Raw genomic sequence first — 26,215 nt, 5'->3', positions numbered from 1 at the left:
TCCCACAGATGTAATATTATCTACAGCTACTCTTAGTACCATTGATGTTAAGTTAGACTCTTTTCCTCCAATTGATCTTTCTGAGTTAACTTCAATAATTACTTCCTCCAAACCATCAACGTGTCTTTTAGACCCCATTCCTACAAAACTGCTCAAAGAAGTCCTGCCATTAATTAATGCTTCAATCTTAAATATGATCAACCTATCTCTAATAATCGGCTATGTACCACAGGCCTTCAAGCTGGCTGTAGTTAAACCTTTACTCAAAAAGCATCTCTAGACCCAGCAGTCTCAGCTAATTATAGGCCAATGGTAAATGGCCTGTATTTATATAGCGCTTTTCTAGTCCCTAAGGACCCCAAAGCGCTTTACATATCCAGTCATCCACCCATTCACACACACACTGGTGATGGCAGCTACATTGTAGCCACAGCCACCCTGGGGCGCACTGACAGAGGCGAGGCTGCCAGACACTGGCGCCACTGGGCCCTCTGACCACCACCAGTAGGCGGTAGGTGAAGTGTCTTGCCCAAGGACACAACGACCGAGACTGTCCAAGCCGGGGCTCGAACTGGCAACCTTCCGATTACAAGACGAACTGCCAACTCTTGAGCCACGATCTCCAACCTTCCTTTCATATCAAACATCCTTGAAAGAGTAGTTGTCAAACAGCTAACTGATCATCTGCAGAGGAATGGCTTATTTGAAGCAATTAGAACATGCTGTAGGTATTACAGGTACTGTGCTGCAGTGGTTTGTATCATATCTATCTAATAGACTCCAGTTTGTGCATGTAAATGGAGAGTCCTCTTCACACACTGAGGTTAATTATGGAGTTCCACAGGGTTCAGTGCTAGGACCAATTCTGTTTACATTATACATGCTTCCCTTAGGCAGCATCATTAGAAGACATAGCATACATTTACACTGCTATGCAGATGACACCCAGCTCTATCTGTCCATGAAGCCAGATAACACACACCAATGAGTTAAACTGCAGGAATGTCTTAAAGACATAAAGACCTGGATGGCCGCTAACTTTCTACTTCTTAATTCAGATCAAACTGAGGTTATTGTACTCGGCCCTGAAAAGCCTAGAAATATGGTATCTAACCAGATTCTTACTCTGGATGGCATTACCTTGGCCTCCAGTAACACTGTGAGGAACCTTGGAGTCATGTTTGACCAGGACATGTCCTTCAATGCACATATTAAACAAATATGTAAGACTGCTTTCTTCCATTTGTGCAACATCTCTAAAGTTAGAAATATCCTGTCTCAGAGTGACGCTGAAAAACTAGTTCATGCATTTATTACTTCCAGGCTGGACGACTGTAATTCATTATTATCAGGAAGTCCTAAAAACTCCCTGAAAAGCCTTCAGCTAATCCAAAATGCTGCAGCAAGAGTCCTGACAGGGACTAGAAAGAGAGAGCAGATTTCTCCTGTTTTGGCTTCCTGTTAAATCCAGAATTCAAAATCCTGCTCCTCACATACAAGGTCTTAAATAATCAGGCCCCATCTGATCTTAATGGCCTTGTAGTACCATATCACCCTATTAGAGCACTTCGCTCTCGCTCTGCAGGCCTACTTGTTGTTCCTAGAGTATTTAAAAGTAGAATGGGAGGCAGAGCCTTCAGTTTTCAGGCCCCTCTTCTGTGGAACCAGCTTCCAGTTTGGATTCAGGAGACAGACACTATCTCTACTTTAAGATTAGGCTTCAAACTTTCCTTTTTGCTAAAGCATATAGTTAGGGCTGGACCAGGTGACCCTGAATCCTCCCTTAGTTATGCTGCAATAGACGTAGGCTGCCGGGGATTCCCATGATGCACTGAGTTTTTCCTTTCCAGTCACCTTTCTCACTCACTATGTGTTAACAGACCTCTCTACATTGAATCATATCTGTTATTAACCTCTGTCTCTCTTCCACAGCATGTCTTTATCCTGTCTTCCTTTTCTCACCCCAACCAATCACAGCAGATGGCCCCGCCCCTCCCTGAGCCTGGTTTTGCTGGAGGTTTCTTCCTGTTAAAAGGGAGTTGTTTTTTTCGCCGCCATGTGCGTATGTAAACAAAGGCACTGCGCATGCGCGTTTTACTCATATTCTATCGCCATATTTCATTTTCTTATCGTTGCCCAACATTACACCGGTATCACCGTGAACGGTATGATATGACCCAGCACTGTCACCAAGTAGAAAACCAGCGGAGTGATACACCTCCTGTTGTCAGGCCTGCAGGTTTATCCCTGTGCTGTTCTCCTGTCTTGTGGTGGACAAACAATTTCTTTTTACTGTCACACATAATTTGTGGGGCATCTTATTGCGACACCTGATTTTAGTTTTAGTAATATTTTTAAATGGTTGTACAAAATAAAAATAAAAAAACGGCAGGTGTATTGGCTGCATTTTTTAGATAAATAGTGGCATATGTTTACAAAATGTACAATTTATATTTACATTTCAAGTTATAAGAATAATTTACTCAACATGTCTGTTTTTTTGTTTACAGTAAAAAAGATACTACTAGGATTTGAAGTTTGTGTGATTTCAGATCAGTTGTGTTAACACAGTATGTCAATGAAAAAACAACTAAATTCAGACACGTGAGGTCAAGCTGAAAAGAATGATACCAAACAAAGAGGGGAAAAAATAAAATGGCACAATTTGAAGGTGAAATACAAACGTAAAATCAAAAGAAGTCAAAAATGACCGGTTATATTTTGGGCCTCAGAGGGTTAATCCAACAAATCATGAAAAATTAGGTTTAGATTTTTGTGCATGACAGTGCAGATTTCTGACATTTTGTGTAATTTAAGCTGTAACGATTTTACCTTTTTTTCTAACAATAAACAGTGAAACTTAAGTTAGACTTGTGTTGGTAAATGAACCGCCCCATGTGGTGTAGCTTTCTGGATCGTATACTTACAGCGTTACATCTTTATTTATTATCCAGGCTATACAGTACATAACATCACATGTTTTATGTCACTAAAGTGTTTAATTATGGGGGCTACAGAAAATAATTAAGTTATGGACTATATTTCTATGAAAAACGTGTATACTTACTGCATTTGAATCATTTTAACCATATGTAACCACCTGCATGTGTGTTTGAAAAAAAGGGCTTTGATTTTGCCACCCTCATGCCACCCTAAGAAAATTTCTCTAGATCCGCCCTTGGTCCAGTGGGTCAAATCGAATCCTTTGCGGACCAATTCTGGCCCCCAGCATTGTCTGTTTGGCACACTGCCCTATGATAATACAGAGAAAACCCAATAATCAAATGGCAACCTTTGATCAAGCCCTTGGCAACAGTGGGAAGGAAAAACTCCCTTTTAACAGGAAGAAAATTGTATAATCCGAACAGGGAGCTGGTTCCATAGAAGAGCGGCTTGATCAATGTCCCAGGACCACAGATCGCTGCTGTTACAGCACGAAAGTGGGGGTCTTCCTGCTGGCCAGCACACAGTCTGCTTTAACATCACGCTGGAGCTACCTGTGCACACCTGTCAGAGTCACTCCTCTCTGATCTTCTACACTTTCTTCCCACCTCGAGGTGGCTGCTGCTGTTAATTTAATTGATTTAGTTAGAGCCAAATTGCAATAACACATCAGAAGAACAAGCTGGAGAAGATTTCTGGTTTGGTTTGTTAAAAAAAAAATTGTCATTATGCTTTCTAAGGTTTAATATTCAATCACAATGAGAGGGGATTAACAGCTAAGGAGTTTCAAAAACAACTTATTCAGGGAAAAAAAAAACCAAAAACAAAACAGAACACAGCCAGAGATTGAAGAGTCCATTCAGTTTCAGGAAAGTCACTAAAACCGGTAAAACTGAAGCAAATCTGTCCAGAGGGGCCGATGGCGCGATATGGCAGCCTCGCTTCTGTCAGTCTGCTCCAGGGCAGCTGTGGCTACAAGTGTAGCTGCCTCCACCAGTGTATGAATGGGAGAGTGAATGAATAGTGGCATTGTAAAGCGCTTTGGGTGCCTTGAAAAGCGCTATATAAATCCAATCCATTATTAAATCTGCAGTTTGTCTGAGAGGAATTAAAAGTAAAAAGTACGTTTTAATTCATTTAAAACAGTCATATTTGCACAAAGAATTAATACACTTTCTTTAGTTTTGATAGAGAGCGTTAATGTCAGCTGTCCGGGAGGTATTCACAGAGCTCAGGAGTCTGATTTTAAACTTTGATACTCGGCAGCTTCTTCTTTCGGACTTTTACTTTGAAGAGGACATAGTGCAACATCACTTCCCGTGGAGCGAATTTAACCCGGAAGAGGGCGGAGTCTCCTGAGTTGGGAGTTGGCTGGAACCGGAATCCAGACTCAGCGCGACCAGAACCCTAGACCAGAAATCGAGACCACCACCCAAACAGGGAGCACGAGGACCGACACGACACTCGAGTCCGCGGAGGCTGAGACGGAGCGCGATTCACAGTTCGTCAAACTTCACGGAGAGTGAGGCATTAGCCGCCAACAGCTAACAGTTAGCTGACCGGGAAGTGAGTGCAGCGGAAGAAGGGCGCGAGCTACAGGTGTGACTGTTTCCAAGGATTCGGACAGGTAAGTGGGGGACACACGGGTAAAGCCGAGCACACTTGAGCTGAGCTAACGAACTAGCCGCTAACAGGGCGGTGTCCGCAGCTAGCTTCCGGCGCTAACGTGCTAACACGGAACAAACAGTGGCGCACACAAGAGGAAGTCAGGTGTGAAAAACGTGCTTCCGATAAAGTCGGTAATAATCGATGAGGTATGGATAAACGACCTGAGCACGTGAGAGGTGCGCGGGCACAGGGAGGGACTAAAGTTTGAGTTTTATTCAGACCAACTTTATTTAAAAAAGCCAATCATAGGGGGAGAGAACTAGAACCGCCCCCTGAACGTGTCTCTTCAGGTCAAAGCTTCAACTCTGACCTACACTTCCGATTTGATCAGTTTAAGCAGTGGTCAAAAATACGGGTGATGACCCTGTACATTAATCACACTTGGAGGATGGGTCATTGCTCAGGCCTAGCAGTGTGTGGAAATCAGATTATTAAGAATAATCAGAGTACTCTAAGAATCTCTGAGCTGAGCTCAAGTGTAGCAGTCGTTCTTACAGCCTTCAGCTTGGCGGTGTTGGGAATCAAGAGGCTGATGCAGCACAAGAAAGAGCCACTGGTGCTCAGGTGGAACAGCGGCTACCCATCTCAGCGGATTTGTGTCAGCTGACTGCGAGGAAAATTCCCCGAGATCAACTCGTTGCTGATACCCAATCCAAATATCGGGTCCTCCCAGAGGACGCTGTTCTGTGGAGATGATCTAAAGCAGAGATTGCTCTGCCCTCTTCGTTCATCTCAGGAGCGCGAAACCCATGTTTCTCTATGGGCTGCAGGATGCCACTGGGATCTGACAGCAGAAATAACCACGCCGCCTTCTGTCTGAGCTAAGCTGTTATACTAGGGCTGTTCGATATAACGATATATATCGGATGACAATATAAAAACGTCTATCGTTTCATTTTACGCAATCGTTTGTTTTGTGGTGTTGCGAGCCCCAGCTCGGACAGTCTCGGTCGTTGTGTCCTTGGGCAAGACACTTCACCTACCGCCTACTGGTGGTGGTCAGAGGGCCCGGTGGCGCGATATGGCAGCCTCGCCTCTGTCAGTCTGTCCCAGGGCAGCTGTGGCTGCAACTGTAGCTGCCTCCACCAGTGTATGAATGTGAGAGTGAATGAATAGTGGTATTGTAAAGTGCTTTGAATCCCGAAAAAGCGCTATATAAATGCAATCCATTATTATTAGTATTATTATTATTATTGTTGTTGTTGTTGTTATTGGGACGATAGATGTCTTATATCGGGATATGAGATTTTGGTCATATCACACAGCCCTATGTTATGCTATGTCCCATCCATGTTACCATTGGCTGTCAGAACTTGACAGTCATGTCGCTTCAGAGTTGACGCGTTCCAGGAAAAGCAGGTTTTTGTTTTGGTTCTTCATGAGTTCGAGCCATTCACGTATCACCAGCAACACAGCATATCACTAATCTTTCTTACACATTCGAGAACCGCCTGATCACTGCTTTCCGTACGGCTTGGTCACTCAAAAATACACACGTTGGTTTAATGCAACTCAGTTTTATTTATATAGCGCCAAATCACAAGAACAGTTGCCCCAAGGTGCCATATATGGTAAAGGCCCTTCAATAATGCGAGGAAAACAGAGAAAGCCCAAACAATTATATGAGCAAGGGCTTTGGTGATGGTGGGAAGGAAAAACTCCCTTTTAACAGGAAGAAACCTCTGGCAGAATCAGGCTCAAGTATGCTCTCTCTTTCTAGTCCCTGTCAGGACTCTTGCTGCAGCATTTTGGATTAGCTGAAGGCTTTTCAGGGAGTTTTTAGGACTTCCTGATAATAATGAATTACAGTCGTCCAGCCTGGAAGTAATAAATGCATGAACTAGTTTTTCAGCGTCACTCTGAGACAGGATATTTCTAATTTTAGAGATGTTGCACAAATGGAAGAAAGCAGTCTTACATATTTGTTTAATATGTGCGTTGAAGGACATGTCCTGGTCAAAAATGACTCCAAGGTTCCTCACAGTGTTACTGGAGGCCAAGGTAATGCCATCCAGAGTAAGAATCTGCTTAGATACCATATTTCTAAGCTTTTCAGGGCCGAGTACAATAACCTCAGTTTGATCTGAATTAAGAAGCAGAAAGTTAGCAGCCATCCAGGTCTTTATGTCTTTAAGTCATTCCTGCAGTGTAACTCATTGGTGTGTGTTATCTGGCTTCATGCACAGATAGAGCTGGGTGTCATCTGCATAGCAGTGTAAATGTATGCTATGTCTTCTAATGATGCTGCCTAAGGGAAGCATGTATAATGTAAACAGAATTGGTCCTAGCACTGAACCCTGTGGAACTCCATAATTAACCTCAGTGTGTGAAGAGGACTCTCCATTTACATGCACAAACTGGAGTCTATTAGATAGATATGATACAAACCACTGTAATACCTACAGCATGTTCTAATCGCTCTAATAGGATATTATGGTCGACAGTATCGAACGCTGCACTGAGGTCTAGCAGGACCTCTGTGAGATGAGTCAATATGAAAGATAATTTGTAACTAGGGGTGGGCGGTAGAAACGATATAAATTTGGCCAACAGTAGAGATTTTGACTATACCGCTCTACTGCGATAGCGCATGTTGATGGTGTCATCATCAAGCTTGGTGGGTTCTTTTACATTTGAGAGAAGCTAATTGAGTCTAATAACAGATTAAATGCCATGTTGAGGCTGTCATTTTTAGCATCTACATGGATGTTAAAATCCCCCACAATAATTATTTTATCTGAGCTCAGAACTAAATCAGATAAAAAGTCTGAGAAATCAGACAGAAACTCTGTGTAAGGCCCAGGTGGACGATAGATGATAACAAGTAAGACTGGTCTCTAGGGCTGCCATGATTAGTCGACTAGTCACGATTACGTCGACTATCGAAATCGTCGACGACTGATTTAATAGTCGACGCGTCGTTTGAAGCTTTGTAAGATCACAAAAGACGCAGGAATAAGTAGCAGGATTTAAGAGTGTAATAACGCACTGAAACAGGAGATGGCAGCACTGCATGTACAAGGATGCCAGCTGCCGTTAAACCCCGAAGAAGAAGAAGCTGTGTCCCAGAATTCATAGCGCAGCCCAGCTCAGTTTCCAACAATGGTGGCAGCTAGTTAGTTTTAATGTTACTCTTATTATTCTTTCTGGGTCACAAAATAAACGTTTAACATATTTTCAGGCGAGAATGTAGCTGTGTAAACCTCAAATATCTGCTCAGTTTATCAAGACACCACATATTTTCAAAAGCGCTCCGACCTTTTCGGAGACGTCTGTTACCCATTAGCTCGATAGCGAGCCGGGGGCTAGGCTCACTAGAGCCGTGAGAACACCGGACTCCCGGCTAATCGTTTTCAAACCCACCGCCGTCTTTCGCTACTCAGGTTAAACATGATATATGAGTCACTTAGATAACTTAAAAATGTTATTGTTTGGCTTTTTTCAGTATTTTATTTGTTCCTGAGTAAATCGGTTTGGCTGAGATTAAAGTTATAGTTTTTACACAGCTGAATAAACGTCAAGCAGACAGCTGATTATCAGAAGTGTGAGATGCTCGAGAATATGTTATTTTATATTTTAGATAGCAAGGAGTTTATTAAACTCCACTGAAACAATCTGCAAACTTCATTAAAATTTAATAAACTATCATCTTGTCTTTATTTTTAGTTAGCACAGACCTTAAACACTTAAAGCTGTAAGCTAATGATAGTTCTATAAGAGCAGATGCTGCTGGTGCAATAAGCTGTACGTTTTACGCCCAATGGATGATGATCTGAGTCCACTCTGAACCCCCCTGATGACATGCAGCTCTATTTGTCACTGAGCCTCAGCAGCTGGATACTCTAACCCGGGTTAGTGACTGGCGCTGCGACATTTGTTTTAAAGGCCACTAACACAGAGCTCTTCCTGAAATGGCTCAGGTTTGGCTTCTTTCTTTCCAGCTGTTGAGCTCAGTGTTTGAATTCTTGCCTCAATGTTTGATTTTTCTCTGAGCTTCGACTGACGTGTAAATTCTGCCTTATTCTTGTTTTTCTTTTCAGGATCATTTCTAAACGGAGACATTTGGTCTGCGTTTGTGTTTACGTTATTGTAAAGTCGTGTTTACTGGCGTGGACAAGTCCGGACCGCTAACAGGTTGTAGAAGTGAGCTCCCCTTGCCCCTTTTTTTTGGATTCATGTATTTACACACAGAGCTCTGAAAAGCTCCACGTTGTGTATCACACCGCGGCTCGCTGTGTTCGCTCCCCGGCTCAGTGATAGAGGGCCTCCCTCTGACCACAGCTGTAATTATTTCACTCTTACAAAACGTCGTTTGAACGGACTTCCTGCTGATAGTTTATTTCAGAATAGGTATGTGCGGCGCTCTGTTTTACTGTGAAAAGTGTGTAATAAACTTTTTCTGTGCAGTAGAAGAAGAAAAGATGAGTGGCGGCATGAACAGCATCGAGGCAGTGAAGAAAAAGATCAAAGTCCTGCAGGAGCAGGCCGAGGAGGCTGAGGAGCGGGCAGAGCGACTGCAGAGGGAGGTGGAGAAGGAGAAGAGGACCCGGGAGGAGGTACGGCACACGCACCCGAACGATGTCCTTAAGTCACAGGCGATGACATCACGTATTTCACAGCTGTTTCCTGTCAGATGGCACGAGGCTGCGCTCCCACAGTCCTGTACTGCTGTGCATTTGTCATTGTGGGTTTAACCCTTTAAAACTGGTCGGAGTGGGCACGCTCCGTTTTGCGTAACTATTTTTAAATCTCTGTAGAACTGGAACCACGTAAGCTAGCGCAAAAAATTTTTGCGTATGAAACCAGAGGAGTTGTACTTGCATCTTATGCCATCAGCTTGCCCTAGGTCACGGTTTCCTTCCACATAACGCTTTGAAAAAACTGCATAAAAAGCGCTTGCAGCAACAAAAACATAATGTTCCAGAAACACGCTTTCAGCTGTTCAAAACACTTCCTACGTTGGAATAGACGTCAGCGCGAACAATCGCATGTCCGCCATTACCTGGCCGAGACTGGAAGTGATGTCATTTTCGTGGAAAATGTCGGTTTTTTTTAGCTTCAGGGCCTTATAAGCCTATACTGGTGTTTTTAAAAGTCATATTTAGTGTTATGCTTTTCTGAATAGTTTCTGGGATGCTTACAACTCAAACTGCACTGCTGGAAATAGTTTGTTTTGATGCACATGCTGAATCTTTTGCAAATTTGCATTATAATATTTATTTTTGTTTTTCCTGCAGTATATAAAAATTATAAAAATTTCTCTAACTAGAAATATATGTAAAAAAATCAAAAACAATTTTCAATTTTCTTGTTCATTGCACTTTTTTGCAATTTATGTAGTTACTATGGACTTAATGCATACATGTTATTAAAATCTGGGCTATAACTGTTGTATTGATGTATAGCAACTTGAAATGTTCCCAAAAATGGCTCCACAGCCTGTAAAAATATAAAGATAAGCTCTGGCGGACTTGGTTCTGTGGTAAGGCTTAAAGGCTTATGTGGCACTGCATTTACCTGCCGTCAGACAGGAAGTGATGCCATTACTCGCAATCAGACTTCAGTCACAAAACAGGAAGTGTGCCTGATGCGGCTGGCTCTGATTGGTGTACAGCCTGAAGTTTAGAGCGAACTCGGCGTGTTTGAAGCAGGGCGAGATCAGGCGAGCTGTGTAGTTCCAGCAGGGCTGCAGCAGAGGGCGCTCACCTTTTCTAAGTTTATGGGCTCGCTGACACAGTCGCCTGAGTTTTTGTGAATATTTGGTCCAGCCACTTGGTTGGCTCAGCATGGTGCTGTTTTTACTCTGATTGGCTGTTTAAGCTGTCCGTGACAACATGCTGATCGTGTTTGATGATGCTGGAGGAGAATGCGTTAACCCGGCGGCCAGCGTGAACAGGAAGTGATGAAGCTCGATGAACACGTTCCTGTTGCTTCTTTAAACACAGATATATTTCACCTCTGTAATATTCTGGATGTTTATAACTGAGCTCTTATGTTTAAACATTTACAAATATCCTGTTTTTGTTTTTTTGTGATTAATATTTTATTGTGCTTTGAGAACACTACAGTCCACTGCAGAGACAGATTACATCACATAAAAAAAAAGCATCAGCATAGCAGCAGAACAGTAGAGAATACAAAACCAAAATGAGGGGGACAAACAAAGCAAGAGATAAACAAACAAAAACAGCCAGCCTTTGACTATGTGGGTCTTACTGCATGCCACACCCTGACATCCCTGAGGGTGCTTCGTCAGAATGTCAATGTCGGTCCCACTCCAAGTTCTAGTCTGTTCGTTTTATTCTGGACAGATATGGATCCCACTTCAGATGGAAACTCTCCACTTTATTCAGAAGCCTGTATGACAGTTGTCCAAGTGCAGCAAGTCTCCCTAGTTGAATATGCCATACAGAGACAGGTGGGGTGGAAGGGGCCTTCCACTGGGAAATAATGAGTTTACGCCCCAGCATCAATGCAGTCTGTACCCACAGCAGCCTTAGGCGGAGCATATTTAAGGAGTGATGGGTCCCCCAAAACAAATAGTCTTGGTGAAAAAGGAATATCCCATCGTATGGTTGATTTGATAAAGTCATGTATCTCAGTCCAAAAGATTTGGGTTTTAGGACAGCTCCAAAATCATATGGGTCAATGTGCCTACCCCAGTCTGACATCTGCATGAGGTTCGCCCTATACAGTCTGTGTGGCGACCAGTAAATTCGGTGTAGTAATTTAAATTGGATTAGTGTCCTTCTAAGTTCCCTGGACACCTTTTTACTATTCTGCAAAATTGCAGTCCATTCCTGATCTGTAAAAGCCACACCAAGGTCAGATTCCCAAGCTAACTGGAGGGCGGGTAGCCCTTTACTCGTGCCCTTAACAAGCATTGAGTAATATTTAGAGACTTCACGACCTCCCCCAAAGATTTTTTTGATGTAGCTGAGATATTCAATAGTTGGAGGTGGTGTTTAGGGGGAACCAAAAGTTTTGAGCAATAAGTGCCGGAGCTGCAAGTACCTCCAAAACTGACTCTGTGGCAACCAAAACTGCTTTAAGGTCGTTGAAGGACTTGAGAATACTCCCCTGATACAGGTCTCCGAGAACAAGTATCCTTCTCTGGACCCACAGTCTCCAGAAAAACGGAAACTTATTAATGCAGAGTTTGGGATTGAGCCATATGGAAGCCTCAGTGTGAAGGTGGGAGTTAAAATTTAATAGCAAGGCCACCTTCTTCCAGACCGTCTGCAGAACCGGAAGAATGGGGTGGGTTTGTATATCTGGTGGGAGCTTGGTGGTTAAAATGTGCATCGGAGGGAGTGGTGAGCACAAAGTACTCTCCAGACTAAACCATGGGGGGGCTCGTTCTGGAGGGAGGGCCAGTGAACCATGTGTCTCAGACCGAAAGCATAATGGTAAAACAGTAAATCTGGGACTCCCAGGCCTCCCGACTCCACTGGCTGCTGTAGCTTTTTAAGCTTTATTCTAGGGCGTCTGTTGTTCCGTATGAATTGGTTGCACAATCTGTCAAATTGATGAAAATATTTTGATGGGATTTTTAGCGGGAGTGTTTGTAGTAGGTAATTAAATTTTGGAGCACAATTCATTTTGATGATGTTAACTTTACCCCAAAGGGTGAGGAACAAAGGGGACCATCTACTTATGTCGGTTCTGAACTTGTCCAATAGAGTTTCAAAACTAGCCTGAACTATGTTGTATAACAAACGGGGGAATGTAATGCCCAAGTATTTGTTACCGGTCTGAGGCCAGCTGAAATCCCCCAGCTGGAACAGGGTTTTGGGGCAGAAGGCTGTCAGAGGGAGCGCTTCAGACTTTGACCAATTTAGTCTATATCCTGATATATTAGAGAACCGGTTAATAATTCTTAAGAGAGCAGGTAGAGAGCGTTCTGGCTGCGATATTAGGACCAGGCCGTTATCAGCATAGAGCGTCAACTTGTGATTATTATTGTGGACCTGGATACCTGGAGAATCAGGGTCTCTACGTATTGTTGCTGCCAGAGGCTCTAAAGCTAGACAAAGGACTCAGTGGGCAGTCCTGTCTTGTACCTCCGTGGAGGTCGAAGGACTGTGATACAATACGGTTCGTTAGTATTGATGCTCTTGGATTGTTGTAGAGAAGTTTGACCCACCTTATGAATTTTGGGCCAAAGCCAAATGCTTCCATTACACAAAATAGTATTTTAGTATTTTAGTATTTATTTATTTATTGTCATTGTCAAGAACAATGAAATTGCGTTTGGGGCTTCCATACAACCCAAAAAAAAGAAGAAAATAATAAATACCCCTTAAAACCCAAGTGTACATATTTAACCCAGTGTGACTCCAATGCAATAAGACAATCCTTAGCAATAATGTTCGTAGAAATTCAGACAAAGACCTGAGAAACATGACAAAATACAACAATGCAACCCATTCAATATTATTGTACTGTGAGATATGATATCAGATATGATAGTTATCTATTTAAGAAAGAGGGGGGGGGGGGGCAGGAGGGGGAAGAGAATAAAGATATGATGCACCAATGCAGACCAGTTCATTGCTATTAAGAAGTTGGATATGGTTATTGTCCGTGAGAGGGGGGCAGAGGAAAACGCCACTCCACCCTGTCGAATGCTTTCTCTGCATCCAGGGAGAGGGCTATAGCTGGAGAAAAGTCCCCCGTAGAGGATTTATCCTGGGTTGCCCACATAATATCAATTAGGCGTCTAATATTATCGGCAGAGCTGTGGTCCGAATAAAACCAACTTGGTCGGGGTGTATTAAGTAAGTCATGACCTCATCTAATCTGGTTGCTAGTACCTTAGCTAAAATTTTGCAATTGCAATTGATCAAGCTTATTGGTCTGTAACTCTTACAGTCAAGCGGGTCTTTGTTTTTCTTTAGGACAAGCGAAATAAGTGCCTCTGACAGTGTTGGTGGCAGGCTGCCCTTATCCAGGGCCTCCTCAAACATTTGCAGAAGTAAAGGGAAGAGCTCATCTGCAAAGTTCCTGTAAAACTCGGCTGTAAACCCATCCAACCCAGGGTCCTTGTCAATTGGAAGGTTTTTGATTACCCTTAAGATCTCTTCCTTTGAAATTGGGGCGTCCAGGGAGTCCACCTGTGTCCTAGAGAGAGTTGGGAGGTTGAGGGGGGAGAGAAAACTGTTAATTTCCTGAGAGTTTGCTTGTATTTCTGAGTAAGGCAAGGCAAGGCAAATTTATTTGTATAGCACAATTCAACAACAAGGTGATTCAAAGTGCTTTACAGAGACATTAGAAACAAAAACAAATAAAAAGCATGATTTAAAATTGATTAAAACAAGCAAACAAACAAACTAAACACACACATTTCACACCTGTTCGCGCGATCTGAACCCTTATCGTAAGGGGAGCCCCAGAAAGCAAAACATAAACTTTATGGTCCGTGACTCTAACCAGTCGAACAGTCATAAACAGGACCTGTCGCCAGCAGCATATTAAATCAATGTAATATGAGGAAAACAGTCATTCCGGGACTTAGCTAGCTGAACAAACTGAAAAGGGCTTCATAACAACTGAAAAACTTACAGGAATTTAATAGTCTTAGTGAGCTTCGTATCCTCAGAAGCAGCACAACTGAATAACTCAAATAAAACTGCGAAGCCCTATAATATTGAAACTAAACAGTTAGGAGGTGCAAAGTATATCGTGTATAGCATGTTAATTAAAGCTAGGGCAAGAAAAAAAAAGGAAAAGAAAAAGGGTAGTGTTTAAATCCAAGCCCTGACTGTAAATATCTCCCTTAAAGTAAAGACAGAATGTAGTCCTGGGCTTTTTTTTTTTTTTTTTTGTGTCGGTAAACTCACGTCTGCCCTTTTTCAGCACCAGCACCGCTGGGAACAGTAGGGAGAACTTTATCTTCCTTTGGTGCAGCAGCCGTATACAGGGATTAAATGCCGCTCGTTTGTCCGTGACAAGTGCACTCACTCCAAGAACCGTATAATTATAAATATGAGCATGGTGAAAGTTGGGCAGCACGCTAACGTCTTTTGTCCACTCTGTGTGCTCGTAAGGGTCTGACCCTTTCACTCCTTTGATTTTTTTTTCTTTTTCCTCATATCTTTTCTTTGCCTTTTTGTCGAGTCTGTCTTTGTACGGACCGGCATTGTTCTCCTTCGTTTTGTACATACCTTTTTTGGGCGGCAAAGAAAAACCAAGAAGGTATTGGAACCGGAGAATGAACGTTTTGCGGTGCTGCAAATGCTTGCATGTGATGCGGTACTTGGATTGTTTTGCCACGAGTTCCCAGCATGCAATGTGCGAAAGTCGCGTGGTCTGTCAATCTCTATTCAAGCTGCCATCTTGACCGCCTACGTCACCGGACTCCACAAATATCCTGTTATTTATCTTACTGTTGTTGTGCTGCAGCGACATCATTTCCTCCGATTATCAAAGTGTTGTGAAAATGCCTATGATTGATAGGTGCGTTGACTCACGCACATCTGGAGGTGGCTCACATGTGGTTCCTCCCTCACAGTGTGCACAGCCTCATTTCTACCTGTTACAGTAAATATCCAGTACCCTTCCTGTCAGCGGAGTGTGTACTCTGAGTACTGCAGTACACTGTGTGTGTGTGTGTGTGTGTGTGTGTGTGTATCAGGGCGTGACGCGCTGATAAACGGCAGCATGAAGCTGCTGATAACACACACTTGGCTGTGTGACCTGATGCGTACAGGAAACCTGACCCGTTTCACTTCCTGTTACCTCCAGATTAAAGGTGCTGGATTAAAAAGGCCGCAGTCTGCTTGTGCGTTCTGCTGCTGAAACTCGACTTTAAATGGTAAATGGTAAATGGCCTGCATTTGTATAGCGCTTTACTCAGTCCCTAAGGACCCCAAAGCGCTTTACACTACATTCAGTCATTCACCCATTCACACACACATTCACACACTGGTGATGGCAGCTACATTGTAGCCACAGCTGCCCTGGGGCGCACTGACAGAGGCGAGGCTGCCGGACACTGGCGCCACCGGGCCCTCTGACCACCACCAGTAGGCAAACACGGGGTTAGTATCTTGCCCAAGGATATTTGGCATGCAGCCAGGAGGCAGCCTGGGATCGAACCACCGACCTTCTGGTTAGTGACTGACCTGCTCTGCCACCTGAGCTACAGCCACCCCACACCCCATAAGCAGAATTAAAGTCGAGTTTCATAATTTAAGAGTAAATAGACAAACTACAGTTAAGCTTTGTTTTTGTTTGTGAATCATGAAATCAGAAACATTATTTATAAAACAGATGATTCCTGTGTCATTTCCTGTTTGTGCTCCTGAACCAGAGCAAGCTTGTTATTACTACAATAACAATGTTTCATAACTAGTAAAAACACATTTTTAGCTTTAAGTATTTCATGTGCAGCTGTCACTGTGTGTGCGCGCACCTGTGTGTGTGAAAAGGAATTTTATTGTGAAAGGAAGGAACAGGATGGGGAATGACCGGATGTTTGCGCCCCTGGGGGGTTAGAGGTCGATGTGTCAGCTGACCTGTGTCTGTCTCCCCGCAGGCGGAGGCCGAGGTCACGTCTCTCGGTCGACGTCTGCAGCTCAGCGAGGAGAACCTGGACCGCACTCAGGAGAGACTCGCCGCCGCGCTGCACAAGCTGGACGAGGTTGAGAAGGTAGCCGACGAGAGCGAGAGGTCAGAGGGCGCTTGTATTCCACAAATACTGCAAAGTACTACAGCTTGTAATAATACACAGTAATACTGTGGCAGTACTATGAGAAGCACTGCAGGATTTGTAGGATTTGTTTGTAGCTGTTTTACACAGCAGCAGTGCTGAGAAGGTCAAAGGTTAAATGTGATCACATAACTTTGTCCACAATCAGGGGGATGAAGGTGATTGAGAACAGAGCTCTGAAGGACGAGGAGAAGATGGAGCTGCTGGAGGTGCAGCTGAGGGAGGCCAAAACCATCGCTGAGGAGGCAGACCGCAAGTATGAGGAGGTACTGCACACGCTGCTACTGGCATTACCACATAGTTAGAGCAGGGTGATATGACCCAAAATATTTATCACGATATACATCTGAAAATCTGCGATAACGATATAATTGACGATATAATTGACACGAGACAAAATACTTTACAACTCCACAACTTTATTAGTGCAAAAAAAACATCAAAGTATTTTCACTTAAACAAGCAGCTGTTTTATCTGCATTAAAGTTATATAAACATGTAACAGTGCAAATGCAAACTCCTCGCTGACAGTTTAACCAAAAGGCATTTCCAGTGGAAACTGGCCGACACATCCTCAGCATAACCATGTATAACATCCACAACACTTAAAAAGAGGTCATACACACACAGCACGGTAACATTATGTTGAAGCACAGTACGTATCACGCCGCGAGGCTCCGCCTACGACAGCCGTAACGCTCCGACAATCCATCAAGCGGTGCGGCTTCGTAGCTCAGCAAAGTCGTACTGAAACATCTGACAGATTTTCGAGCGCCGTGCACATAAAATCGTTTCGAGGTCAGTAAACACAACCAGAGTTCATACATAAGGCACACGGGATTATAAGGGGCTCTGTCGACTTTCAGACAAATCAAAGGATTGATTTTAAGTGCGCCGTATTTTCCAAACAACGCGGTAATAACGACGGCCCGCTAGCATGCTCTACCAAAAATAGTGCTTTGTTGTGTATCTGACGGACGAAAGCTAAACCAGTTCCACACCAGTGAAGCTGCAGCGTTTTTACAAACCAGTTCAGGTTCATTGTTTCATTCAACGATCCGCTTTCACTCTTCTCGTTCTGCGTCGCCGCCATGTGCGTATGTAAACAAAGGCACAGCGCATGCACGTTTTACCCATATTCTATCGCCATATTATACATCTATCGGTATTACCGTGAACGGTATGATATGACCCAGCCCTAGTAGTACATAGTGGTGTCGTACACAGGAATGCAGTGTGCTGTTTGATTGACAGGTGGCTCGTAAACTGGTGATGGTGGAAGGAGAGCTGGAGCGAGCTGAAGAACGAGCGGAGCAGGCCGAGAGGTTCTGCACACACACACACACACACACACACACACACACACACACACACACTTTCAGAGCCACTTTATTAGGAACACCTCGGGGACCACACAGGTGAGTTTCGAGCGGGTAGGTGTTCCTAATGAAGTGGACATACCTGCCTCTGTAACAGCATGAAGCTGCTTTGACACACCTGGTAACTTTGACATCACATTGATGTGATGCCACACTGCTTCTGTAACAGCTCCGCCTCTTTCTCCCTGTCTGTTTCTACGGCAACTGTCTGCATGCCCTGCTACCTGCCTCCACCTGTCTCACAGTAAGGTTCGGAGGTTGGAGGAGCAGCTGAGGAGCTTCGATCATTCGCTGAAGAGTCTGCAGGCGTCCGAGGATAAGGTACTGAGGGTCACGTGACCTGGACCTGCTGACCGAGTGAAGCTCCTCCTCCTGACCTCCCACTGCCTCCATGATCTCTGACCTTTATCTGCTGCTTCAGCTCCTCCTCCTCACCCTCCTCCTCTTGTTGCTCTGCATGAATCTACCTGCAGGCTCAATGACACCTGACAGTGCGCGCGCACACACCTGATGACACACACACAAACTCATAGGGTGCTCAGGTGGTGTCGGGTTGATTAAAATCCTTCTAGAAGCAGTTCTCGTCACTCGGCAGCCATCTTGATAACAGGATGTCAAGCAGCAGGTGAGGTAGAAATGTAAATCAATGGCTTTGTTGGCATCCTCATGACTTGAAAACAAAGGGGCGGAGCCTACAGATCACATTTATGGTGTTCCACCTTGCACCTGTCTGCCTGGCGACAGAATACATCATCAGTTCCGTACCTGGCAATCTCTCAGAGCAGCACCTGTGCAGGTGTGCTGCTCCGTCTAAGTCTTGAGGCGGGAACATTAAAGATGGGGACCGTATGAACAGTTGGGTCAGGCTCATAACATTTCCAGGTTCTGCTGAGTGCATCCTGCTTTAGTCGGAAGGTACCGTAGTTGATACCTGACACCACCTGAGCCTACCTGCCCACATGCCTGTCTGACACACTGTGTCCTCTGATGTGACCTTTGACCTGCAGCAAGACCCGGGTGTTGGAGGAGGAGCTGAAAACTGTGTTCACAAGTGCAAAGTCTCTGGAGGCCCAAGCCGACAAGGTAGGAGGAGGGGGTGGGGCTTCATGGCACAGGTAATTCTGCCGGGGAACGGAGCCTGTGCAGTCTCTGGAACCAGAAACGGTTCAGCCTCACACCTGTGTGCTCACCTGTGTGTACCTGCTCTCTGATTGGCTGCTGTCTCTGTGTGTCAGTACTCTCAGAAGGAGGACAGGTATGAGGAGGAGATCAAGAGTCTGCGCAACAGACTGAAGGAGGTGAGTGTCATGTTCACCTGTGACGTCACGACCTGTTGGAGAAACTCGATTTGTTTCTTCTTTTCACAATAAAAGCTGTCAGCTGCATGGAGGGAAGCATCTGAATAAAGTCAGCCAATCGTCGGTTTAAGGCTAAGTGTGTAATGTATTTTCAATTTTATAATTAAGGTCTGAGACTTTGTCTGAGGTCACGAATATTAACTCATGCACTGCCATTGACGTCTATAGCCGTCAATTGCAGTGAATGAGTCAATGGGTCTAACCCATTCACTGCCAATGGCTGGCAGTGAATGAGTTAAACAAGATTAATGTGACCATAAAGTGTGATGTTTTATTTTGAAAAAAACTAAACAAAAAATATCTTGAAAGGGTTTAAGAAAGTATAAAACCAGGACGTACGAGCGTTTTCAGTTTGACTATTTATCCTGCACAAAACAACAAACCAGAGCGACCAATCAGGGTTCTGCAACAGACCAGCTTTTCACATTCTCCCCCGTGTGTATTTCCCTTTTGTCATCCGACTTCCTGTGTTTCAGGCTGAGACCAGAGCTGAGTTTGCCGAGCGCTCGGTGGCCAAACTGGAGAAAACCATCGACGGTCTGGAAGGTGAGGCCCACGATCAATATTCATCACAGACAACAAGTGTTATTTGTCACATACACAGTACAACATGTGTCCGAGCTGCGGACAGCCTGCAGACTTAGCTGCGCCATTCCAGGTTTTAGCATGGTTTTCTAGCAGGACCCTTACTGAATACAGGGCGAACTTGCAACTCCCGCTCCAAAGGCATATAGTCTTACCACTACACTATCAGCTGCCAGCTGAGGTCACAAAGTAAAACTGTAAGACCTCAGAGACCAGCCTGTGATTGATGTGATTGGTCATTGACTGGTTGGCCCCTCCTCTCTGTGTTGCAGATGCTTTGACTTCTGCCAAGAACGCAAACCTGGAGCTCCAGGCGACCCTGAACCAGACCATGGAGGAGCTCAACTCCTGCTGAACCTCTGGCTCCGCCTTACCTGACGTGGATGTCAGGAAACTCTGTGGCCAAAATATTCCTCTTCCCTTTCTTCCTCTGGCTCAACCCCTTTTGTCACTGGCCCCTCCCCTTTTCTCTGCTTGCTGGAGGTCAAAAACTAGATCCTCTGATCCTGCTATGAGAGGAGTGTGGGAGATATTTCCTCTCCAATCTGGCTCCTCCCCTCACCTTTGGCCCCTCCCCCTCTTTTCTCACATTCCTACTTTGAACTTTTTCTGCACAGTTTGCTTTGCCTCCACCCCAGTCATGTTTTTGTAATAATGAGTGACTAACAGCCCCGCCCCTCGTTAACTAATGACTAATGGCGTGTTTGTCTTAACGGTTTGTTGTTCCTGCTTTAGTTCACTTTGCCACAATAAATATTGATGACTGATTGATGAAAGCCAATCTTCTGTTAGCCAATTAATTATTGTTTTTGTCTTCTGGGGTGTGGCTTACTGGAGTGACCAATAACGGAGGCATTCAACTGCCAAATATGGTGAACAAAGGGGCCAATCACAAGCCAGACACGCCTCCTGTTTTCTTTGACCTTAGGACAGAATCAAAGTTAAGAAAAGTGATTACCTGGAGGCAGGTGCTGTCATCACTGATGATGTCACAGTTCATTGTAATAAATCGTGAAAGTGAAACAGGATTTTATAAAATAAAAGTACCGTATGTAGAACCAAACAGAGTCTGGGGGTTATTGATCGATCGACTCATTTTCCTCTGAAACGGTGAGGCAGCTGTGAAGTTGTACTGCAGTACAAATACACGTCCGCAGGAGAGTTTAAAAACTGACACCAGGTCAGTTTTAGGCTCAGTCTTAAAACCTGGTCACGTTCTAGTGACTGAAAGTGCAAACTTGGGTAAACTTTCAGGCTTGTGGAACAGGCGTGTGCTGAGAGCCGGTGAAATGGCTCCTTTTACTACACCAGCGTTGTCTTCCAGCTGCAGAGCCACGTTCATTCAACATCTGCTGGACTAAAGTAGGAACTGCAGAGTTTGGAACGAAGCCTCGGCTGTCATCTTTCTCATTGAAATCATTGATTTAACCTGCTCAGACCAGCAGAGGGTGCTCGTACACCAGCAACAGCTGAGGGGGACTACAAACTTCTAAACACAACAACACAGGGCCTGAACAGGGCCCTGTTTCAGGAAGCCGGTTTGGAAAACTCAGAGTGAAAAACGACACTCACGGTTGAGTAACCCCGAACTGTCCAACTCGGAATATTCCGTTTCAGAAAGGCTGATAACAATTAGTTCAGTCAACGCGGAGTTGCTTTAACCCCAAGTGAAGCGCGCGGACGAGGATACATAAAGCCCTGATAAGCGGAGCACAGATTAAGCGAGTCACCATGGAGACGGAGGGAAAGAAGGCGCGGTCAATGTATTTCACAGCGCTTGAGGCCGAAATTCTGATGGCAGCATATGCCGATAACATGCAAATTCCGCGGAAAAAAGTAACACAGCCACAGCTGCAAAAGCATGCATGGCAAAACATAGCCGACAGAGTCAATGCGTGAGTGTTAATATAAACATTGATCTAGGGATTTCCACCCATTTAACACGTTATTTTATCATATGTTATTTTATTTGTTATTTTATACATTTTATTTTGTGATGTGATGTGAGCGCAGGTGCAACCCAACAGGCCCCAAACGTTCCTGGCAGCAAGTAAAAATGAAATATAAAAATATAGTCCAAACAGGTAAGGTGTAATTGTATTATGAGCCATAGTGCTTGGTCTGTTTGTCCCATGTAAATCAATTGCAGTTAGAGGCTACATTAATTTTCTTTCTGTAAGCACTTATTGAAATTATCTGAGCACATTACAAGTACATATTTGCTTACCCTGTATGCTCAAATGTGGCCCGTTATAGCCAACAGAAAAAAGCGGAGGCCCGAAAAACAGGTGGGGGTCCTCCACCACCACCACTCACAGAGGCTGAGCAGTTGGCCCTCAGCCAAAACAGTGGGCGCCCTGTGGCTGAAGGCATCTCTGCGGGGACATCCTCTGAGTCAATAACCCCGCAAGACACAAGTGCCTACATAGGGGGTAAATCCAAAATAATACATGATGTGCATACATCCTTTCTTCACAGTCACCTTTGCAGTGCTACTCATTCATTTGATAAACTCTTTACCATAATGGATTATTTTGTAGTGAAGTTATTTTCCGACTGATTTTGCCTTCCCTCAGCCTTGGTTGTCTTTGAGAGCATAATGACAATGAAGTGTAAGGTGCTTGGTATGTTTGTTAATTGCCATTTGGTCCCTTGTAAGTTATAAGTGACCTGTATGAACCTCATATTCTATCAGTTGATGGTGGTGGTGTACTGCATCTGGTGCAGCCTCCTGTTGAGCCAGACCAACATGCAGTTGTGAGTAATACTCCACAGATTATATGAGGTTACAGTAGAACAGCAATGTTGTTTATTTCTTTACTACAGGAAAATAATGAAGAAACATTGACAGCTGTTACAGAGGAGGAAGCAACAGAGACACTTTATGAGGTTTACATCTTTTAATACTTTGTGTACAGGAAATACAGGCGACCAATAAAGCCAGTTGAACAAAAAATCTGTTTATTCTTCTTTCAACATGTTGAGGTGATGGGTCAAAAGAAATGATTGTGACATATGGTGTCTCTGACTGCGCTTCCATCTTGTATGTCCGTGGGAGGGTCAGGATGTTCATGGTTTGGATCACTGCTGATGTTTGGTTCAGAAGGACAGTGTTCTCCTCTAATTGTGGCAATGTTGTGAAGAATCACACATGCCACAATAATGTCACATGCCCTTTCTGGGGTGACCCTGAGTCTTTGCAGGCACTGGAACCGGGCCTTAAGCATTCCGATAGTCATTTCAATTCTGGCTCTTGTCCTGCAATTAGCCAGATTATATCGCTGCTGTGGGCCCGGTTCAGGGTCAGGGTAAGGGGTAAGCAAATAGGGTAAACATGGATACCCCCTATCACCAAGCAAGTAGCCAGTGAACTCTCCTAAGACAGAAGGATACACTTCAGTTCAAATGTCCCTGAAGCAATTGGTCTTTATATATTTTAAAGTATTCTCAACTCACCATGTCCAAATTTTGTGCTCAGTGTACATTCACGGAATATTTGTGAGTCATGGACAGAGCCTGGCCACTTGGCTTCCACATTTGTGATAATGTTGGCAGCATCACATATGATCTTCACAGTGCAGAGAACACAAATTAGCATCCATTACTATAATGAAATAATCTGTTAGTTTGAAATGCTACAGGGAACTATGTACCTGTACATTAATGCTGTGGAAAGACTTCCTGTTCACATAGTCTCCTTCATTTACTGAAGGAGCAATGATTGGAATGTGAGTGCCATCTGTACAGCCAATCACGCCTGGGAACCCTGAAAATAAATGTGCAATTTAAGTAGTAGTCCAAGTATCACCACATCATACATTAAGTTTTGGTCATCCTGATACCTGCAATTTTGTGGCATCCCTCTTTGATAAATCTTGTGGGTCTGTGACCGGGGAACACCACAGACGAGTACAGGAGACGTTTCAGTGCAACTGTAACATTCCTGACTGCCCGACAGACGGTAGCCTTGGAAACGTGCTCAGCGTCACCAATATTATACAGAAAGCTCCCGTTTGCAAGAAACCGAAGTGCAATACAAATAATATGCAATGAACTGAGAGCATGTCCGCGATGTGTCACATGCGTAATATATGGCCTGAGGATGTTATCCAAATAAATTATAGATTGTGCTGAGAAACGGTAACGTTCGCACAGAAAATCATCAGGAAATGATAAAATGTCCAAACGCGCTCTGATCACTCTCTCCCGGCGGAGAGCTCTGCGGAGAATTTGGGCTTCACGATCTACTGGCTCTTCAAGGAAGTGGCACGCCATGTCCGACACTTTCTACTGTCAGGTTTCCGACAAAGGGGCGGAGACAGTCAGGGTTAGTTGTAGTAAACCTGCTAGGGGGCAGGTTAGCTTCACGGAGTGTGTCGTCATAGTGACTCACTCAGGCTGCAGCTGAACTCGCTTTGTGAAACCGAAAACCCAGAGTTTTCGTTAACTCAGGGTATACTTACTCAGTTTTTCCACTAAACCGGCTTCCTGAAACAGGGCCCAGGTGTTAAATAAAACTTTATTGATCAGCTGAACAATAGTTTTGTAGTTCATTCTGCTGAAAGCATGCCGTCCTCCCTTCTTTAAAAACATGCCAGACCACCTGCAGGAGCTGCTCTGAAACACCTGAGCTGCAGGTTAGGTCAACGTGTTAGTTCTGTGGGCGGGACCACCTGATCAGTCACTGATGATCAGCTTTGATTTACTGATGATGTTGAAGCTGCTTCCTCAGTGAGCTGCAAGATTGGACGCAGCTGCTCGTCCAACGAGGGGGCGTCGGCTTCATTAATTACAATCCAATCAAATTCAACTCCGTTGTCCAGACCGCACTCCGACTCTGCATCGTCGACACCTGAGAGACCGAGATGGGCAGACAGGTGAGACGGAAAAAGGTGAGAGAAACAAACGGTTAGTAGGAGGATTCAATCTCACCTGCAGTGAAGCTCCACCCCCTCTGTGACCTGGTCTTCTCGGAACTTTGAACTCTGACACTTTGAGTCTGTTGAGGAAACTCTGCCTGGAACCACTGCAGGTCTGAGAGCCGCCGCGCGTCGCTCACCAACTGACCAATCACAGAGCACAGCTCAGCTGTCTGAAGGATGACATCACAGCAACATGATCCACGCTCACCTACCCACACTGGTTGGCAGGCTCCTCTGCTCGCCAGGCGACAGAAGAAGCCGGGGTCCTGGCGGCGGCGAGATTCTCCCCAGTGAATCATGTCAGCTCGATACTGCTCCTTATAAGGTCCAGGACCCATCAACTGGTCCAGGTCCAGACCGTGTTCCTGCAGAACCAGAAGCAGCCTTCTTGGTATAGTGTCTGGCTGTGGTTTATCAGCTTCAGGTACAGTAGCAAACTGGCAGGTATGATGAGGTGTGACCCCCGAATGGGCTGGTTCACCTGGACACCTCACACATGTCTGAGTATGAATATAAACTGCTGCTGGAGGATGTGGTCCATGAGGTGGTTCCCAGGAACCTTCTGGAGATCAAACCTGCTGCCCTACTCGCACATCCTCCATCGTCATCAGCCTGAGCAAACCTGAAGGAGCTCCGAGACCTGGACGGTCACCCACCTTAATCCAGGAGAACCAGCTGGCCAGGGATCTAAACTCATGACCTCCAGGTAAAGTGCAGAGATTTGTGTGAAGGTGCATCTGGAGCAGGTGAGACTCACCTGAGCATACTGCTCCTTTAGAGGTCCAGACAGGCGCAGGATGCAGCAGACGTCAGGGCCCAACCTGCACGGTCAGCGCAGTGAGGTAAACATGGACAGGTGTTCAAGTGTTCCAGGTGTTTGTGTTTTAAACAACAAACACTCGGAAACACAAATAACAAATATTTACAAATACAAGGTTAACATTAAGAAAGGCGGATTTAAAAACTGGATCGTGATATAATGATGATGATGATGGTGGTGGCGGTGGGTTATCTTATACAAAAAGTGCAGTTTGTTCTTCTCTGGTTTCTGTTTTAGCTGTAGTGGAGCTGAAACTGGGTCCGAAATCTGCTGTGAAAATTCAAATGTCTCTTGTTGCTGAATTTTCCATAAATTACGAAATATTCCAGGTGTGTTTACCTCTGCTGGATCAGCTCCGTCACGTAATCTTTTCCGGACTTCCTCTTCCCGCTGAAGACCAGAACCAGGCTGGGCTCGGAGACCCGGTCCTCCATTGCTGATCAATCCTCTCATTCAGCTCCGCGCGCATCGATCAGCTTCTGTTTATCAGTTCAGATTTCCGGTCGGACCATGACGGACCGGAGCCGTAACTGGCCCAGTAGACGGGAAGGAACAAAACCAAAGTCCTCCGCGAGCGCAGGTCATCACTCACCGAAGCTTCATCAGATCAATTATCAATACCAAACCGACTGGCCATCGATCTGCGACGCGTCAAGCTGTTTGTGGACAAAACGGAGCTCGGTTTGTGTAACGCAATAGCGATATTACGGTAACACCTGATCGTCGTCAGATGTGGACTGAACCACTGTGCAGGGAGGAGGGGGCGTCGTCACTGCTAACGTAAAGAAAGAAAGAGCGAGGCTAAAAAAACAAACTTTGAAAATTGA

General features: G+C 44.7%; 2 protein-coding genes across 4 annotated transcripts; one reads left to right on the top strand and one right to left on the bottom strand.

The window, feature by feature from the left end:
* Positions 1 to 4,289: 4,289 nt before the first annotated feature.
* LOC146623653 (uncharacterized) lies at positions 4,290 to 20,730 on the top strand. Of its 3 annotated transcripts, none has more exons than XM_085366768.1 (9): positions 4,290 to 4,570; positions 9,019 to 9,167; positions 16,151 to 16,284; positions 16,473 to 16,590; positions 17,579 to 17,649; positions 17,949 to 18,024; positions 18,939 to 19,001; positions 19,538 to 19,607; positions 19,919 to 20,730. In XM_085366768.1, the coding sequence occupies exons 2-9, from the start codon at positions 9,033 to 9,035 to the stop codon at positions 19,999 to 20,001; spliced, it is 750 nt and encodes a 249-aa protein (XP_085222894.1). In that variant the 5' UTR covers positions 4,290 to 4,570; positions 9,019 to 9,032; the 3' UTR covers positions 20,002 to 20,730. The 3 variants fall into 3 exon arrangements, with proteins under 3 accessions (XP_085222894.1, XP_085222893.1, XP_085222892.1); XM_085366767.1 differs by lacking the exon at positions 17,949 to 18,024 and adding an exon at positions 18,711 to 18,786 and having other exon boundaries at positions 9,022 to 9,167; positions 19,919 to 20,727; XM_085366766.1 differs by lacking the exon at positions 17,949 to 18,024 and adding an exon at positions 18,711 to 18,786 and having other exon boundaries at positions 19,919 to 20,727.
* A 3,143-nt stretch (positions 20,731 to 23,873) lies between these two features.
* Positions 23,874 to 25,853, bottom strand: pmvk (phosphomevalonate kinase). The gene is made up of 5 exons (XM_085366062.1): positions 25,728 to 25,853; positions 25,326 to 25,389; positions 24,781 to 24,933; positions 24,579 to 24,708; positions 23,874 to 24,498 (listed from the first exon to the last, which is right to left on the bottom strand). The coding sequence occupies exons 1-5, from the start codon at positions 25,820 to 25,822 to the stop codon at positions 24,338 to 24,340; spliced, it is 603 nt and encodes a 200-aa protein (XP_085222188.1). The 5' UTR covers positions 25,823 to 25,853; the 3' UTR covers positions 23,874 to 24,337.
* Between the last annotated feature and the right edge of the window lie 362 nt (positions 25,854 to 26,215).

The sequence above is a fragment of the Diplotaxodon limnothrissa genome, linkage group LG11 (assembly GCF_057381915.1).
Source record: "Diplotaxodon limnothrissa isolate DT_005_m linkage group LG11, D_limnothrissa_male_GT1.1, whole genome shotgun sequence".
NCBI classification, from domain to species: Eukaryota; Metazoa; Chordata; class Actinopteri; order Cichliformes; family Cichlidae; genus Diplotaxodon; species Diplotaxodon limnothrissa.
This window is presented reverse-complemented; position numbering and strand designations above follow the sequence as displayed.

Bases quoted from the DNA above. Each gene is read 5' to 3' on its own strand.
- LOC146623653 (XM_085366768.1), top strand. From the start codon at position 9,033: ATGAGTGGCGGCATGAACAGCATCGAGGCAGTGAAGAAAAAGATCAAA. The intron at 9,168-16,150 runs GTACGGCACACG...GTCTCCCCGCAG, and splicing joins AGAAGAGGACCCGGGAGGAG to GCGGAGGCCGAGGTCACGTC. The intron at 16,591-17,578 runs GTACTGCACACG...TTTGATTGACAG, and splicing joins CAGACCGCAAGTATGAGGAG to GTGGCTCGTAAACTGGTGAT.
- pmvk (XM_085366062.1), bottom strand. From the start codon at position 25,822: ATGGAGGACCGGGTCTCCGAGCCCAGCCTGGTTCTGGTCTTCAGCGGG. The intron at 25,390-25,727 runs GTAAACACACCT...CTGACCGTGCAG, and splicing joins ACGGAGCTGATCCAGCAGAG to GTTGGGCCCTGACGTCTGCT. The intron at 24,709-24,780 runs GTAGGTGAGCGT...GTGATTGGTCAG, and splicing joins GAGCCTGCCAACCAGTGTGG to TTGGTGAGCGACGCGCGGCG.